General features: G+C 63.1%; 1 protein-coding gene across 2 annotated transcripts; it reads left to right on the forward strand.

Moving 5' to 3' along the window:
• The first annotated feature begins 5,018 nt into the window (after positions 1-5,018).
• On the forward strand, positions 5,019-15,064 carry TMBIM6 (transmembrane BAX inhibitor motif containing 6). 2 transcript variants are annotated; one of them, XM_032785627.2, is made up of 10 exons: positions 5,019-5,129; positions 10,655-10,761; positions 11,114-11,222; positions 11,660-11,780; positions 12,142-12,190; positions 12,273-12,370; positions 12,445-12,524; positions 13,078-13,178; positions 13,376-13,448; positions 13,748-15,064. In XM_032785627.2, the coding sequence occupies exons 2-10, from the start codon at positions 10,706-10,708 to the stop codon at positions 13,769-13,771; spliced, it is 711 nt and encodes a 236-aa protein (XP_032641518.1). In that variant the 5' UTR covers positions 5,019-5,129; positions 10,655-10,705; the 3' UTR covers positions 13,772-15,064. The 2 variants fall into 2 exon arrangements, with proteins under 2 accessions (XP_032641518.1, XP_032641517.1); XM_032785626.2 differs by lacking the exon at positions 5,019-5,129 and adding an exon at positions 10,438-10,523.
• The last annotated feature ends 1,972 nt before the right edge of the window (positions 15,065-17,036 follow it).

Genomic DNA, 17,036 nt, shown 5'->3' on the forward strand with positions numbered 1-17,036 from the left:
GGAGCCTGCGAGGGGAAGGGAGAGGGGTTCTCCCAGTGTGAAAGCCCCTGGCTACCCAGAACAGAAACCAAAAATGCAAACAGCAGCTCCAGCTCCCACCCCAGCAAGGCCCTAGCTTGTGAGGTGGGGTGACTCTGCACTTACGCCAGTGTCACTGAGCAGGACCTGGCCCGTCATCCCAAGGGAGCAGACGGACTCGCAGGGGCACAGGGCCAGGTGCCCGGGGCCTGCACCACACACCCAGACAGTGAGAGACACCTCGCACTGGATGTCTCACGCTCCGGACAGAGCCCAGCGCCCAGGGGTTCGAAGAGAGGAGTTTCCTCCTGACCATCAGCCTGTGACAGCCACTGTCCGCTTCTGCACTCCCATGGGCGTCACCCACTGCCTGCACCCACCTTCCGGGCCCCTGGCAGATGGCAAAGCCCCCAGGAGAGAGCCAGGGGCCCCATCCTCCCCCAGCAGCCACAGGCCTGGGCCAAAGTGTTTGGAACAGAGAAGCACCCCTTCTTCCGCACACCCCACACCCTGCGGACAAAGCCAAGCCCACCCGGGGGCCACTGGAGCCAGAGGAGGTGCCCTGGGAAGGCCAACCCCATGGGGTGCCTGCACTGAACTCCCCTGAGGCTAACCCCAAGGGCAGGGGCCCAGCACCAGGAGAACGACCCCAGCACACTTCACACCCCAGGGCCCCATCCTGGGAGGGGCTGATGGCACCAAGCGCAGCTCAGGAGCAGACCCCAAATATCTCCTCCAGCACATTTAAAAGACAAGCCAGGAAAGTAACGTGGGGGCACCAACATTCAGGTGAGGGGGATCCTGGATACCCCTCCCCCACCAACGCACCGAGCCCCCTCCCACCGCAGGACCCTGCCCCCCCAACAACACACCGAAACCCCACCGCCACAGGACCCTGCCCCCCCAACAACACACTGAAACCCCCCCACCACAGGACCCTGCCCCCCAACAACACTCTGAGCCCGACCACCGCAGGGCCCATCCCCAATGCCCCACCCCGTGCTGTTTTCCCACCTCACGAATTGTAAACTCTGCTCAGCCTTGGCCTGCTGCCCCCAGCACTCCTACCCCCAGGCCAGAAGCAGCCCCCCCGCCCCAAGGCGCCGAGGGATGCCCCCCCCCGAACTGCAAAGCTGACATCAGTTTTCCCCAAATGCTCCCCACACATCCCACAAATAACCAGGGGGAGTTTCTGTGACCTCCCCTGTCTAAAGGGCGGGGGGGAAGAGAGGAGCTTCCCCCTCCCCCTGCGCAGCCAGTCTGGGGGCTCCCTCCTTTCCTGCCTCTCCCACAAAACGGCCGCAAACAAAACCCAGGCAGAGGCGCAATCCCTGAGCGGAGGGTCCCGGGACACGTGGGGAGGTGGACGTGGGGGAACCCGGCGGGGTGCAGGAGAAATGAGGGACAGGGGGTGGCTCTGTCCGGGGGGCGGTCTGGGGAGGATTGCAAGGGCTTGAGCGGGAGGGAGACAGAGACACGGCGGGTGGTGTCTAGATCGGGACACAGGGACCGAAAGGGGGGATGGGGCTGTCCGGGGGGGTGGGAGCTAGAGACGTTAAGGGGCCATGGGGCCAGCACAGCGAGGGGCCGGGGGGCGGTGGGGGCAGCACGTCTGGGTAGGTGGTTATAGGAGGCGACACATCTGGGAAGGGGCGCGGAGGGGCTGAGCGGTGGAGCCGTTTGTGTTGCGGGTTATGGGGGCAGCACATCTGGGCAGTAGGGGGCTCTCTAGCGGCACATCTGGGTGCTGGGGGGCGAGCTGGGAGGAGGTGGGGCAATAGCGGATGGCACATCTGGGCGATACGGGGCACGGGGCAGTAGGTCGGGGAGGGGATCTGGGGTAGTTTGGGGGCTCCGGGACAGGAATACGAGAAGTTCTGAGCGGGGCCGGGGCAGGAGGGGCGCAGGAGTTCCCGCTCTTAACCAGCAACCAGGGCGAACTCTCCTCCAGACTGCGGCAGGCTCCGGCATCGGCATCTCCCCGGGGGGCAGCCAGCCCGGACCCCCCAGGGGGGCCCGCCCGGGCTCCGGCGGCACGCGCCCCCGTCCGCGCCTCTCCACGTTCCCCATCCCCGCCTAGGCACCGGGGGGCCGGCGGGGAGCCTTCAGCCCTTTCGTGCGTCCGGCTGCCGCGGCTGGCCTGCCCGGCACCGCCCCCCGCGCGCACTCGCAGCCCCCGGCCAACTCAGGCCGCGCGCCCGGGCAGATGATGCCCCTGTATCCCCAGAGGTGTCCACCGGCTATTAGCCCCACCTCCTGCCAGCTCGCCCCCCAGCAGCCCAGATGTGCCCGCTGAGAGACCCCTACTGCCCAGATGTGCGGCCCCCATGAACCCGCAACACACATAACGGCTGCCACCGCTCAGCCCCGGCGCGCCCCTCCCAGATGTGTCGCCCTCCTATACCACCTCACCCAGACGTGCTGCCCCCACCGGCCCCCGGCCCCTCGCTTTGGCTGGCCCCAGTGGCCCCTTAACCTGCACTCTGTGCCAGATGGGGGCTATGCCCTCTCTCCGTTAGCCACGCGGAGCTCAAAGCGCCTCAACGATGCGAACATCAGCCTGGGAACCTCAGGCCAAGGGAGAGGAAACGTGGCGTGCCGCCAAGGCACGCAGCGCAGCACTGCCAGGGGAGAGCCACGCATAGAACCCAGGAGTCCTGACTGCCCAGTGCCGTAGCCCCCCCCTCCGAGCTGGGGCGGTGAACCCAGGCGTCCAGGCCCCCTGCCCCCACCCGGGAGGTCTCCGCACACGCTCCGCGGTCCTGCTAGGAAAGGAGAGGCCGCCCCTGCTGGAGCACGCGGGGACAAGGACACTCCCAACCGCGGCACAGAGCAAGGAGCCAGGCGGCCCCAGAATCGCTGGGGGCTGCAGAACCCCGCGGGAGGAGTTGGAGTAAACACCTGGGGCCCGGGATAACCTTTGTGGCCCCGCACAAACCATCTGTTGCGGCCCCAATGGGCCAGTGGCGCCCAGAGGAGTCAGGGGCCCAGGGCAAAAAGCGGGGGAGCCTGCTGCTGCTTGGACGTCACCAGCGGCGGTTCGGGTGCCTCAGCGGCAAATTTCGCGGCCTGGCGGCGGGGGCTTCAGCTCGCTCCCCCTCTTCCGCAGCACTGAAAGGCCCCCCGCCGCCAAAAATACTTGCCCGAAGACGCGGACTGCCTGGGGCCAGGGCGCGTGAAAGCCCCTTGAAGCCCTGGCAAATTCCTCACTTGCTCCCCCCCCCCAGCCCTTGCCATGGAGCATGGGAGCTGGCAATGGGACATGGCAGGAGCCCCCTCGCCCAGCGAGCGGGCACTATTTACAAACCGCACAGTGTCTGACCAGGCATGGCCTCTCCCTCAGGGTGGGCCAGGGCCAGGGCCAGGCCACACAGCCCACCCCCGCCCAGCACCCCCAGACCCACCCACAACTGCCCAGCGCCCCCTGTCCACAGCCCCCCCACAACTGTCCCAGCCAGTGCCCCAACACACACAGATCTGCCCTGTCCCTTCACAGCCCAGCACCCTCCCCCGGATTGCCCCACAGACCCACTCCCCATCCTGCCTCCTGCACTCACTGGCCTGCAGCAGAGCAGGGCCGGACTCACTCCAGCCCTCGAAGCGGCACAATCAGCCAGGCCAGGCTGCGCCTGCCGCGGGTCCTCAAGACGCACTTGCCTGGAGGGGCCCAGCCAAGCCCTCCGCACTGTTCCCCACACACACCCTGCTGAGACTGGCCAGGCTTCTGCACCGGGGATTTTCCAGCCATTAACCTTCTGGGCTCAGCTCCCCAGCTGCGAAAGGGAATAATACCCCCCTGCCCCCCTCGGGCGGCGGCCTTTGCAGGCCTGCTCCTCGCTCTTCGGGGAGCGCTGGGGCCCCAGGACTCCCGGTAACCCAACCGGCAGGACTCGGGATACCAACGCGAGCGCTGCAAACCGCAGGCGTCCTGCGGCACCAGCCCGGGCCAGCCCCCAAATGCGCCGAGACAGGCTGGGGAACTGCTCTGCGCCTGGGCCCTGGCCCGCTGCTCCAGTTTACAACGGGCCATGCACCGTGTGCCAGCCTGGGCAGCCGCCCTGCACGGACCCGCGGGGACCCCCAACAACGGACCAGTTACACGGTGGGGGGGGGGCGAAATTCACCGAGGGAGCGGACCTGGGGGAGGGACCGGAAATGCACCGGGGGCGCCGGACTTGGGGGGGGCGTGGAAGGAGCCGGAAATGCAGCTGACCCGGGGGGGAGCCGAAATGCATCGTGGAGCGACTAGGACCTGGGGGGGAGGGGGGGGGGGGAGGGAGCGGAATGCACCGGGTGCACCGGACGGGGGGGGGAGCCGGAAATGCACCGGGGAGCGCGGACCTGGGGGGGAGGTGGAAGGGAGCCGGAAATGCACTGCGACCGGGGGAGCCGGAAATGCATCGTGGAGCAGGACCTTGGGAGGGAGCCGGAAATGCACCGGGCACCGGACGGGGGGGGGAGCGAATGCACCGGGGAGCGCCGGACCTGGGGTGGTGGTCGGTGGAAGGGAGCCGGAAATGCACTGGACCCGGGGGGGAGCCGGAAATGCACCGGGTGCACGGGACGGGGGGGGAGCCGGAAATGCACCGGGCGCGGCGGGGGGGGGCCGGAAATGCACGGGGGACACCACACCCCGCGAGGGGGCGCTGCCTCTCCCCATCCTGCGCCCCACCCCCGCCAGGGGGATTCCCCGGCCGGGGCCTGCAGAGCCAGGTCCGGCCTCTGGGGGGCCCCTGGGGCGCTGGCCAATAGGGCAGCGGGGGCGGGGCAGCCGCTGATTGGGCGGCTATGATTGGTCAGGGTGAAGGAGCCACCACTCGTGGACGCGCGCCAATGACGCCTGTTTTGGTTCTCGGGGGGCCAATGGCGGCGCCTGGGGCGCGGCCGGCAGCCTATGGGAAGTGGCGGCGACGGAACATCGCAGCGCTACCCAATGGGAGACGGCGAGTGTCGGGAGGGGCCAGGGACACCCAATGAACGGCGGAGAAGGCGGGACCCCGAGCTGGGCGAGCCAATCGTCGGCGGGGGGCGTGGCCTGGTGGTAGGCGGCGGCAGGCGCTCGAGGCCCGAGACACGTACGGAGCAGAGCGCGGCGGTGACGGAGGCGATAGGTGAGAGCGGCCCGGCCCCCCCGGCCGAACGGATCCCCCCTCCCCCCATCCGGCCCCCCGCCGCGCTCTGCCGAACGGGGGGCTGAGGCGGCCCCTCCCGCTCTGTTTCCGGTCGCGAGGCCTGTTCGCCCCCCCCCGGAGAACCCAGGCGTCCTGGCCCCGCCCCCTTCGCTCACCAGCCCCTCCCGCGGGTCCGGCGCAGCGCGGGCGTTACAGGCTGTAAGGCCCGGCCAGGCCCGAAGGAGGAGACGGGGCCCCCGGGCAGTGCGGCTGGCGCAGCCGCTCCCGGGTTCGCTGCCGGGTGTGTCGGGAGCGGGTCCGGAACAAAGCGATGGGCGAACTCCCCCGCCAGAGTCACTGGGAGCCGCTGCGAGTCCCCCGGGATAGGGGATCGCAGACCTGCTCACGGGGTGGGGACCCCAGTGCCGAAATCAGCCCCCGGACCAGGTGATGGCAGGTCGCTACTGTAGCGTCCCTGTTTTAGAAGGGCCCGTGAGGGGGTCCTGGCAGTTGCAGGCCAATAAGCCCTAACCTACCATAGCAGGTGGCTGTACAAACCATAGTCAGACACCTGGATGAACGCAGTTAGTCGGGGGAAAGAGTGAACACGGTGTTTGTAAAGGAAAATCACGCCTCACCAATCTACTAGAATTCTTCGAGGGAGTTGACAAGCTTGTGGGTAGGGGTGATCCAGTCAAAATACTGTATTTGGATTTTCAGACTGACTCTGAGAAGGCCTCTCACCCATAGATTCTTAAGGATTTAAGTAGCTATGGGATACGAGGGAAGGTCCTCTCACGGGTCAGTAACTGCTTGAAAGATAAGAAACAAAGAGTCGGACTAAATGGTCAGTTTTCACACTGGAGAGATGTGAGCAGCAGAGTCCCCCAGGGATCTGCCCTGGGATCTGTGCTCTTCAACATGTTCATTAATGATCTGGAAAAGCAGGCGGTCAGTGAAGTGACAAAGTTTGTGAACAATCCAAAATTATTCAAGATAGTTAAGTCCAAAGTAGACTGTGGGGAGTTAGAGAGATTGCACAACGCGGCAACAAAATAGCAGATGAAGTTCAACATTGATAAGTGCAAAGTAATGCACATTAGAAAAAATAATCCTATAAATACATATACAATGATGGGGTCTAAATGAGCTGTTACCACCCACGAACAAGATCCTGAAGTCACTGTGGATAATTCTCTGTAAACTGCAGCTCAAGTGAAAAGGGCAACAGTATGTTAGCAACTGTTAGGCAAGAGAGAGAAGAAACAAGACAAATATCATAATTCTACTGTATAAATCCATGGTGCACCCGTGCCTTGAACACTGTCTGTTCTAGCTGCCCCATCTCAGATGGTATCTAGTGGAACTGGAAAAGGCTCAGAGGAGGGCAGCAAAGATGATCCAGGGTATGGAACAGCTTCCATCAAAGGGGAAACTAAAAAGATTAGAGCTGCTCATCTTAAAAAAGAAACAAGGGGGGGCCTGTGATCTATAAAATCATGAGTGGGGTGAAGAAAGTGTTATTTACCCTTCCCACAGAACAAAAGGCAGGGGTGACATGGTTAAATTCGTAGGCAGCAGGCTTAATACAAGGAAGAGGAAGCACAACTAACCTGCAGAAGTCATTGCCAGGGGATGTTGTAATGGCCAGAAGTATAACTGAGTTCCAAAAAAGGATGTAAATTGATGGATCCATCCTCCATTAGCCTAGATGGTCAGGGACACAACCCCATGCTTGGGGCAGCCCTAAACGGCAGACGACTGGAATGGATCACGCCACGATTGCCCTGTTCTTTCCCCATGAAGCTCTGGCGACGGACCATTGGTCTGTCCCAGTCTGGCTGCTCTCATCTTCACCTCAACTCCAGCTCTGCTTGGTTAGTTAACAAGGGAGATGCAAACCAACAGAACCAATGGGGAGCAGATCCCTGCTTTGAAGGGGTATTTAACCCCCCTCCCAGAACATGACTGTCTGAAAGGGGCTCTCCGGAGCAGCTGGGATGGAGACAGCAGCAGAGCTGGGTCTAGGCACCCAGGCCCGTGGAAGGTTGAGCTACCAGGCTGGGTGCAGTTGGGCAGGCTAGATTCTGGCAATTAGAGCAGAGCAGTTTGGCTCATTACTAGCTCTGCGCCCACTCAGAGGTTAAAGGCCTTTCCCCAGCTCCGATGGGAAGGGAGCAGAGGAGTCCCATAGGGTGGGTGTAGGACTCCTCGGGGCTGGGAAACCTCCGGACTCTGAGCTGGGGGAGAACAGTGAGGGCGAGAGCCAGACAGGCCCTGTGACGGGCCAGGTGTTGCAGCCCAGACTGTAAATCCGCCCTGGCAGAGCTGGAGTCCATGCGACTGCTGAGGGCTCAGGCAGTGAGAAGGCTGAGGAGGGAGAGATGGGGGGTGCTCCCCAGGAATGGGAGAGCTGTGTAAAAGGAAGAGACGTGGGCCAGCCCTCTTTGTGGCTGTGTGGAGCACCAGAGCTGTGACCAGGGCCAGCTCTAGCAATTTCGCCGCCCCACGCACGGCGGCACGCCGCGGGGGGCACTCTGCTGCTCGCCGGTCCTGCGGCTCCGGTGGACCTCCCGCAGGCTTCCTTGCGGAGGGTCTGCTGGTCCAGCGGCTCCACCGGAGCCACTTGCCGCCCTCCCGGCAACGTCAGAGCGCCCCGCGCAGCGTGCCGCCCCAAGCACACACTTGGCGCGCTGTGGCCTGGAGCCAGCCCTGGCTGTGACTGCTGGGGAGTCATGGGGCCTTGGCTCCCCGCCCCCTGCAGGATTTCGGGCAGGGCCTGGCTAGCTCGTTCGGGCAGGCCGGCTACCGCCGGAGGCAGAATAAAGTGCTTGGGGAATGGGAATGATGTCATAGGGGAGGCTGCAATGTCATAGGGGTGGCTGTGCCAGCAGCTCTTCCCAGCGTGGGGGTGTCTGCCTTGCCTAGCACAAGCGTTTCTCCCCTCCCCTGCATGGGGGCAGCACAGGCGGATCTCGGAGCCGGGGTTCAGGCTGTCCTCAGAGCAGGTGCTGCAAGGCCAGGACTTGGTGGGTAAAGGTTGCAGGGGCGGCCGGGTTAGTTATTTATTGATGAGCCTGGGTTTGGCTCCCTCCTGGGCAGGCTGGTTACTGACCTCGCCCTGGGGGGTCCCCACTGGCGATTGGACGCCATGTCCTGCTGCTTTCAGAGCGTTGCCTGGAGCCGGAGCCCGGTTACACCCGTGTGAACTCAGATCTCGCCTCGAGTGCTCCGCGGGGCTGGGCTGTCGAGTGGGGGAGCAGCTGAACTCAGCTCGGCAGGCTCATGAGCTGTTCCTGGGCTCTGGATGGGGCATTTCCTGGTTCTTCTTTCTCTTTGGCTTTCCCAGTTCCTGGGCCCAAAGGCAGGGCTCCTGGCTGCCCCTGCTGATCTGCAGTCCCGGGTCCCTCTGCCCCAATGGGGTCAGGGGGCTCAGGCTGACAAACCCCAGCCGAGTGGGCCAGTGCGGGAGTAGTGAGCGGGTGAGTTCCGCCCGCCGTCTGGGCCTTCCAGACACGCACCAGGTGCCGACCTAGTTTGGAACCTTGCGCTGACTCACTGCAGCTGGGGCGTAAACGCTGTGTCCTACTCTAAATCTAGCTTGGGAGCCGAGTCCTGACCCTCCTTCCCTGCCGGGGCTGGTGCTGCGAGATGTCAGAGTCGCAGCACCACCTCAGAGGTGGCTGCATTCTAGGCCACGGGAGAAGCCATTCCTGTGAGTGCCTGCATGCACGTAAGGCCGATGGGTTTCAGTAAAGTTACCCTGCTGGAAAGTGGAGGGCTGAGGGGATCACCCTGCTCTCTGGAAAGCAGGAGCTGGTAGCTCTTGCCTGTGGCAGGATCTGCCTCTATTCCGGGCTGACGATTCCTTCTTCACCATGTCTTGAATGGCCTGAAGTCCCCAGTCCCCGACAGCCCTTGCCCCGGTGGCAGGAGAGTTAGGCACCCCACCCCCAGTGCTACCAGCAGCGAGGCTGCTCCAGAGCTTCTGCTCTCCGTGCACACGCTGCCAAATCGGGACCTTTGGCTTGGCACCCACGTCTGTCCAGCCTAGGCATTCTGGGCTGGCCAGTGATGCTGCCAAGCTGCACATGGACACCCCAAGGGTGTCAATGTTCTCCAGCCCCTGGCCATCGTAATGCCCAGCCCTGTGCCCCTCCGGCTGCACTGCGACCTGTGTCCACAACGGGTGGTGGCTTGGGCTGAGAGTCCCACGGACCAGCCAACTTCCCGGGCAGGAGAGCATCTGTTGGGAAATCCTGGCTGAGCACGCGTGCATCAGGCCCTGCCAACAGCGACAGCCCTGGGGACCAGCCCCAGCAAAGGGATCAAACATCCTCTGTGGCCCTCTCGGAAGAGGGATGGCCAGACCTAGCTCCATGTCCCTGGGACACTGGCTGCTGCTCCAAGTGTCACTCAGGATCGTCACCTCGTTAAACGTGCTGCAAGCCAATCCCATGGCACTCACTCCCATGGGACGTGCCCCTTGAGCCAGTGGCTGGACTGGCTTCTGCACAGTGGGTTCTGCAGTAAAGCCCAGCCGTAGAGACTTGCTCTCGCTGGGGTTTGACTCCCTAATGGACAGGAGGCTTGTGGCAGCCCCAGGCAAAAGTGGGATGGAGCCACCTAGGGCCAGGGAGCCAGGAGTCTCCCTGCCCAGGTGGCTGAACCCAGCGCTGCCCGCCTGTGCCAGCCCCACCTGGGATGTCATTAGGGCGCTAATGGAAGCCTTGAACAAAGGCACTTTCCAGCCGCTCTCGCCTGCCAAGTGGAAATCCGTGGGGAGCTGGGCTCGTAGGGAGCCTGTGACTAGCCCTGCAACAGCCTGCAATAATTGCACCATCTAGACGCAGGACCCAGAGCCCCAGGTTGGGGAATGAGACGCCAGATGCTTCAGAGAGGTTTGCACAACAGCTGCACAGCTCCTGCCCGGCTGTGCTCCGGAGCCACGCCGAGAGCAGGGTGGGCAAGAGGGAGCTAGCCTGGGGCGAAGCGAAGCCGTGTTCTCTGTGGCTGGGGGAGGAGATCCCTCGCCAGGCAGCTCCCCGTTGAGTCAGAAATCTCTTCCCAGCTGGCTTGGGGCTGGGGCAGTGACAGGACCTGACCCTTACAGGGGCAAGGACTCAGAGCCAGATTGTGTCGCTTGCTCTGTCCTGGTCTGTGATGACAGATGACTGCAGAGGTGGCACGGTCTGGTCCCCCTGGACCCTGCTGGACACGCCACCGGCACTCAGTGCCAGCTCGTGGAGGGCACGGTCCCTACCCAAGAACAGTTCTTTTCCTTCTTTCTTCACTTCCAGGTCACTTCCTCCCAGTGGGTTGGATGGGGTGGGCATCCCCTGCCAGCTGGGGCAGACCGGGATGCTCAGACCCCCAAGCTGGGAGGGTCTCCAGGCAGATCTCTGGAATGAGCTGGGCAGCCGGCCTGGGCTTAGCGCAGAGAGCCGGGCATGAGGACCTGGTTCTGGCAGCGGAGTCCAGCTGTGGCCCCCACTGATGTGCATCCCCTGCTCTGTCTCTTTCAGCTGGTGCAGTTCCCCGAAGCGAAGGGTGCATCTCACCCACCTGCTAGCGCCATGGACGTGTTCAACCGGAACATTGACTTCAACGCACTCTTCAAGTTTTCCCACATGTGAGTGTGCGGTTTGCTCCACTGGGCCCTGATCCCCGTGGGCAAAGACTTAATGGGCCAGAGTGGGGTCTGTGGTTGGGACCGGGGGCCTGGGAGCCAGGATTCCTGGGTTCTGGTCCTGGCTCTGCCACGTAATTGCTTTGCCTCAGATTCCCCATCCCGGGGCGTGGGCACAGCGCTTCGGGATCCTCAGCTGGCCGGTGCAGCGTTTCTGCTCCATCCGGTGCCAGTGGCGGTTCTCTCCTTGGCTCAGCTGTCAGTTGAGTGTGCCCGTGCGGGGAGCCGTGGGCCAGGCCGGGGCAGGCAGCTCTGAGACCTGGTGGTCACTGATTCGCTTCTTTCTGCCCCCCAGCTCTGCCTCCACCCAGCAGCACCTGAAGAGGGTCTATGCCAGCTTTGCTCTCTGCATGTTTGTGGCAGCAACTGGAGCCTATATCAATGTGGTGACCCATCTGCTCCGGGTAAGGGCTGTGCTCGGTGGCCACGTCGATCCCTCGCTTATGGAGGGCACCTCCTTCCCCTGGACTGAGTGTTGGCGAATGGGCACCATGGGTACCAGTGCCAGGTCCTAATGCCTTCGCAGGAGCAGCCATTGACCAGGGAGTGCTGCAGACCCCTGTCTAGTGCCCAGCACTTGAAGGCAGTGCCCTGCCAACCCCTGCATCTTCTCCCCAGCTGGGTAGGCGTGTCAGTGCTGCCCCCCATTGCATTCAGGAGGTAGAGCAGCCCCGGGCTGGGATAAGAATGGGGGTATCCTGTGTTGCGACCTGACCCACCGGGAGCGTCTGCAGCCTCCTCCCTTTCCACGCACTCCCCGCGATGGGCCTGGCTGGTGCTGCATCTCCCCCAGCCCCCACACCAGGCTCAACTTCTCGTGGTCGGTCTGTCTGTCCAACAGTTCAGCCTGCTGTCAGGCCTGGGCTCCCTGGGACTGCTCATCTGGCTGATGGCCACGCCCCACAGCAGGGAGACGGAGCAGAAGAGGCTGGGGATTCTGGCTGGCTTTGCCTTTCTGACTGGTACGTGTGGAGGGTGTCTGCCCCTAAACCTCCTGGGCAGAGGGGCCCTTCTTCCCTTGCCGGCCTCTCCCCTGGGGAGCCTGGGCCCACGACACTTACCATCCTGTCCGTCGCTGAACTGCCCCTCGCCCTGGGGCCAAGGGCCTCTTCCTCCAGTGCTGGGCACGGCGGCAAAGTCACATGGGCAGTTGGTGGCAGACCCAGGCGTCCAGCCGTGAGGTTCCCTGCACTAAGCACTGGGCCCTTCTCACCTGCCTGAGGGAAGAAGCTCTGAGCCCAAGGTGGCCTCTGGCCGCTGATGATGGGGAGCGGGGGCAGGGGCAGGTCTGCTGTCCTGATGTGTGTCCCTGTGTCCTTGCAGGAGCCAACCTAGGTCCTCTCCTGGAAATGTGCATCACCATCAACCCCAGGTAGGCAGCATGCGGCACGGCGCGGCCGGGCTAGGTGCCCATGTCCGTCACGGTTCTTCTCACCTGTTCTCCTTTCCTGCAGTATCATCCCCACGGCCTTCCTGGGCACCGCCGTGATCTTCAGCTGCTTCTCACTGAGTGCCCTCTACGCCAGGCGCCGCAGCTTCCTGTACCTGGGAGGTAAGAACCGGCCCCCCAGCGCCCCAGCGTCCCCCACCCAGCCAGGGGGGCTTATGCCTCCGTCTCTCTCGCAGGTTTCCTGCTCTCTGGCCTATCCCTGATGTTGCTCTTCTCCTTGATCAACGTCTTTGTGGGATCCACTTGGCTCTTCACGGTGAGTCCCACCCCCCTGCATTAGGGTCCTGCCGACCCCCCCACCCACGACCAGCAGCGGCAGCCATCAGCACTGGGGCCAGGCGGGCACCTCAGGTTCTGGCTGTGGGAGCTGCAGCCGGAGCGGGTCCCAGAGGCAGGCCTGGGCCATGTGGTGACGGAACCTGTCTGGAGCCGCGCCTGGGCCCACTTGTGGGGCCCCTTGCAGGATCGGGCCCTCATCACTCCCACTGCTGGGCCATGTTTCCAGGCTGCTTTGCCTGGTGCCCACCACGAGGCTGGAGCTGGTTTGGGTAACTGCCAGCTGTGGGGCAGCAACGTCGCCTGCTGCATCTGCCCTATCTCCGGAGCAAGCGAGCCCTGGGTCCTCCCAGCCAGCTGCAGGGCGGCCAGGCACTAGTTCACCCATAGCCCAAGTCTCCTCTTAGCTGGGGGGCAGAGGAAGAGTAACCGGGGCAGGGACGGCAGCCCCTGCTGCTCATGGGGAACTGCACTGAACAGCCACGAGGGGGCATCTCGGGGGCTCGTCCCTGACTCTCCCTCCTCCCCACCAGGCTAACCTGTACCTCGGGCTGATGGTCATGTGTGGGTTCGTCCTCTTCGACACGCAGCTCATCATTGAGAAGGCGGAGAGCGGGGACAAGGATTACATCTGGTATGGAGGGGAGGGGGCAGAGCGGGGGCAGGGATTACAGCTGGTGAGTGGGGGGGCAGAGCGGGGGCAGGGATTACAGCTGGTGGAGGGGTAGAGTGGGGGCACAGATTATAGCTGGTGAGTGGGGGGTGTGGGGTGCAGCGCGGCAGAGAGCCCCCCGCCAGGCTGAGCCCCCCTGCCTGTCTTTGTCCCCCCAGGCACTGCGTGGATCTCTTCCTGGATTTCATCAACATCTTTCGGGAGCTCATGATCCTGCTGGGTATGAATGAGGTGAGTCCCTGGCTGGCTCCAGGCCCCGGCCCTGCGGCGAGGACCCCTGGACACTGCCCAGGTTCAGCCCAGCAGGCCCAGGAACTGACTAGGCCGGGGCTCTGCGGTGGGCAGCAACCAGCACCCACCAGGCCCCCTCCCTCCAGGAGCCCCCTGGAGACGAGTTAGGCCAGAGTCACGCAGGGCTTGGCGAGGGCACAGGAGGCCGGGCCCGTGTGCTGGGTTCCCCTGGAGCCAGGGCTGCCAAGCGTCTGAGCCACCCGCGGGCTGGGGCACTGACACATCCTCTCCTCTTGCAGAAGAAGAAGAAGAAGGAGAAGTGAAGCAATGCCAGCTGCTGGAGCCCCCATCCCCCCTATCTCCCGCCTCCTGACACATTAAACGGGCTGCGCTCTGCCAGCCACAGGCAGCCACTCGCTTTTCTGTTTTGTGGGTTGTTTTCTCTTGTTTGAGCTTTTTTTTTTTGATTAGAAACCAGCTGATTAGCAGCTTCTCCTCCTGGAGTTTGGTTCCCCCTTCCTGCCCCCCAGTTTGCTCCTTGGGAGGGCTGGGCCACCCACATGCAGTTTCCCCCTACTCACCCACCCCCCAGCTCCTGCCCCTGCACCACCCAGCTCCACTGGCTGAATCTTTCCAAGGGTTGGGTCCTTCAAAGGCTTCTCTCCCCTAGTAGTGAGAGCAGGGCCAGGGGCCTGGCCATACAGGGCTCTGCCTAGAGCTGCCACTCCCAGATGCCAAGGGCCCAGACACCTCCATCTTGCAGCAGCCCTGCCCACCCTGGCCTTTCATTGAGCTGCAGCCAGGGCCAGAGCGTCTGGCTGGGTTCGCTCTGGTTCTAGCCGGCAGTGGGCCCGTTCCTAGGAGCTGCACGCCCGGCAATGTCTGGATCCACCGTGGACTCGGCTCCTAGAACTGCTTCAGTTCCAGCTCCGGGGGATGGGGGCTTTGGCTGGCCCTGCCAGGGGCCTGTTTGCATAACAAATCCCCCTGGCTGTCCCTGTCCCAGCAGAGAGGTTAGTCACCTCCCCTGTTTGGGACCAGCCAGGCAGCAGGCCGAGGAGCTCCCTGGCTAGTCTCTGTCAGTAACACGGCCCGGCCTGCTCCACGGGGCTGTCATGTAACATCCCCTGGCTCGTGCTGGAGCCGACCCCACAGCACCCTGCCCTCCAGCACCCTGCTCTGCAATGGACAGTCTCCCCTCACCCCGTCACCAGGCTGCTGAGTCAGCCCCTAGCCAGGCGCCCTCTCCCCAGCTGGGAACCCTGGATGTTTTTCTGAAGCTCCATGTTTCTCCCTGGCTGATGGGCCCTTTTCCCTTCCCCTGAGGCCAAACTCCACCTCTGCTTGCTCGGGATAAAGGAGTCGTGCGCTCTCGCTCGCTCTAGAACCAGTGCCAAGAATCACAATGTAAGAAATAACCTACTTTTAAAGAGACGTCTAACAGGTTTTAATACCATAACAAGTGTAATTATCTTTCTCTTGTTTCATCAGTTGACAGCCCTGCTGCGTTATCTAATTCATACTGTGAAGATAAAGGTGTTTTGATTCAGAAATATGAAATCAGAGTCTTACTTTGTACAAAAAAATAAATAAAAATCCTCAAACTTTAACCTTTACAGCCAAGCTGTCTGCTCCTTCTTTGGGGTCAGGTTACACGCCTGCCTCGGCTGGGAGTGGCTGTAGGCTGCCCCAAAGATCTCAGGATCTCAGGCAGAGCTGATCGGCTGCACGTTACAGGTCGGGAAGGCGGCGCAGTGCTGGGAACTGGACTGGTCACATCCCAGCCCCGTGGCCGGAGCACAAGGCTAGCCTGCCTCTGAGTAGCCAGGGGAATATTTAGGGCAGCCTAAGGTGCCTTAGGGTTGGGCAGGGAAAGATGCAGAAGTGACAGTCCTAGAAATGCCCCTGTACTGTGGAGAGCTACATGCAGACACCGCCCCCCCCCCCCCCGCCACATCCTGTGGGATCTCTGCACGGGGGCAGATGAGTCTCAGGAATAACCAGGCGTGTGGCTACAGAAGTGCAGGGGGCTTGTTCCACAGAGGGAGCTGCACTCGCTGCATGCCCTGCTGAGACAAGGAATGGGGAACCCAGGGCCAGCCCCAATCCCTCTGGGGCTGATCTCTACAGCCAGCCCTCTGCCTGCCCCAGCTGCGGGTCAGGGGTGGCTGGAGGTCTGTCAGCCTCTCTTTCCCCTTCCTGCTGGGCAAGCAAACCTACTCTGCGTTCTCACCACCACGGGACTGGGCCGGGCTGGCCCCCCAGCACTGGCAGGAGCTGACCGGGAGTGTGGTCCGCAGCATGGGCACTCTTAGGTTGATGCAGACGGACTCGATCTGCCAGGCGAATAGGACTGGTGCCCTGCGGAGCACATGTGGGTGAGAGTGGCGAGGGAGATGGCATTGAGCAGCCACCCTGGCCTAGCCACCACCTACAGCCCAGGGCCGTTCTCACCCAGGAGGGGGCTCTGGCCCTGGGCTCCCAGCCTGAGAGCCTGTTCTCCCTTAAAATCCCCTGTCCTGTTTGACTTCATGCCCACGTCATGCTGCTGTGACTCCAACCACCCCAGAAGCAGCTGCATCTCAGCAGGGGCTGAGAAGACATAACTCCATAGACACTGCATTTCGGAGTGTTTACCGGTAGGGACAGTTAAAGCGGAGCCTGGTGCTTGCTTTTTACACCCTCCATCCCCAAGAGCTCTTTGCCTAACACAGCAGTTTAGACAATTAATTACCCCCCTGGGCGGCTCCCAGCCAAGCCCAGAGAAGGGGAGGGGGGCCTGGGAGAGGGAGCAGTACAGCCAGGACTCGGGGGGAGGGGGGGGAGGGGAAACGGACCAGGCCCAAAGCTCCAGGATTCCTTCTCCCCCACCATGGCAGGGCTCTGCATTGGGCACCAGGCCCCCATGCTGTGCCCCACAGGGGCAGGGATGCCCCTACACTCACCAGCCAGCTGGCTCCCCACACAGTACCTTACTGTGTCTGCATCTCATCACGCGTCGTGCAGGCTTGTTGGAAGCTGTCCGGGCTGGGACCCTTCGTCCCCCTCGTGCTGGTAGCATCACCACTGGGAGGGAAGCCTGCTGGGGCCATGGGGAGGGGCGGCACTTAGTACACAGTCCCCCCCCCACACACACCAGGAAGAATGGGGGCCAGAAAATGCTGCCCCCCGCTGCTAACCCTGCCTAGCAAGCACCTCATGCCCTCAGCACAGGCTGGGGGTGGGGATGGGGCAGCCCCTCACCGGGAAAGCCTGTCCTCTCCCATCACGGCCCACAGCCCAGCCTGGCTGTTGGAGCCGCGCCAGCCCCGAATGCTGGCCCCCAACCCCGTGCTCACATCCTGCTGTGCCACCTCTGGGGAGACCCCTCACCACACTGGGGCGGGGGGGGTGCTCATCAGAGCTGGCCCTGCGAGGCAGCCACCAGGGGGAACTGGGGCATCTGAGAGGAGGGGCCCCAAGGGCTCATCAGGATTTTGGGGGGAATATCAGAAATCCCCCTCCCCGACCTACCCAGGGTGGGAGGGGCCCTGGGAGGAGAGTGATGCAACTGCCCTGCAACCAGTGCTGCTGGCTTGCGGCTGGCAC

This window comes from Chelonoidis abingdonii, chromosome 26 (assembly GCF_003597395.2).
Source record: "Chelonoidis abingdonii isolate Lonesome George chromosome 26, CheloAbing_2.0, whole genome shotgun sequence".
In the NCBI taxonomy this organism is placed as follows: Eukaryota; Metazoa; Chordata; order Testudines; family Testudinidae; genus Chelonoidis; species Chelonoidis abingdonii.

Excerpts from the sequence above, each read along its gene's own strand:
- TMBIM6 (XM_032785626.2), top strand. The coding sequence starts at position 10,491 with ATGCTCAGACCCCCAAGCTGGGAGGGTCTCCAG. Across the intron at positions 11,223-11,659 it reads TGGTGACCCATCTGCTCCGG|TTCAGCCTGCTGTCAGGCCT; the intron begins GTAAGGGCTGTG and ends TCTGTCCAACAG. Across the intron at positions 13,179-13,375 it reads GGGGACAAGGATTACATCTG|GCACTGCGTGGATCTCTTCC; the intron begins GTATGGAGGGGA and ends TTGTCCCCCCAG.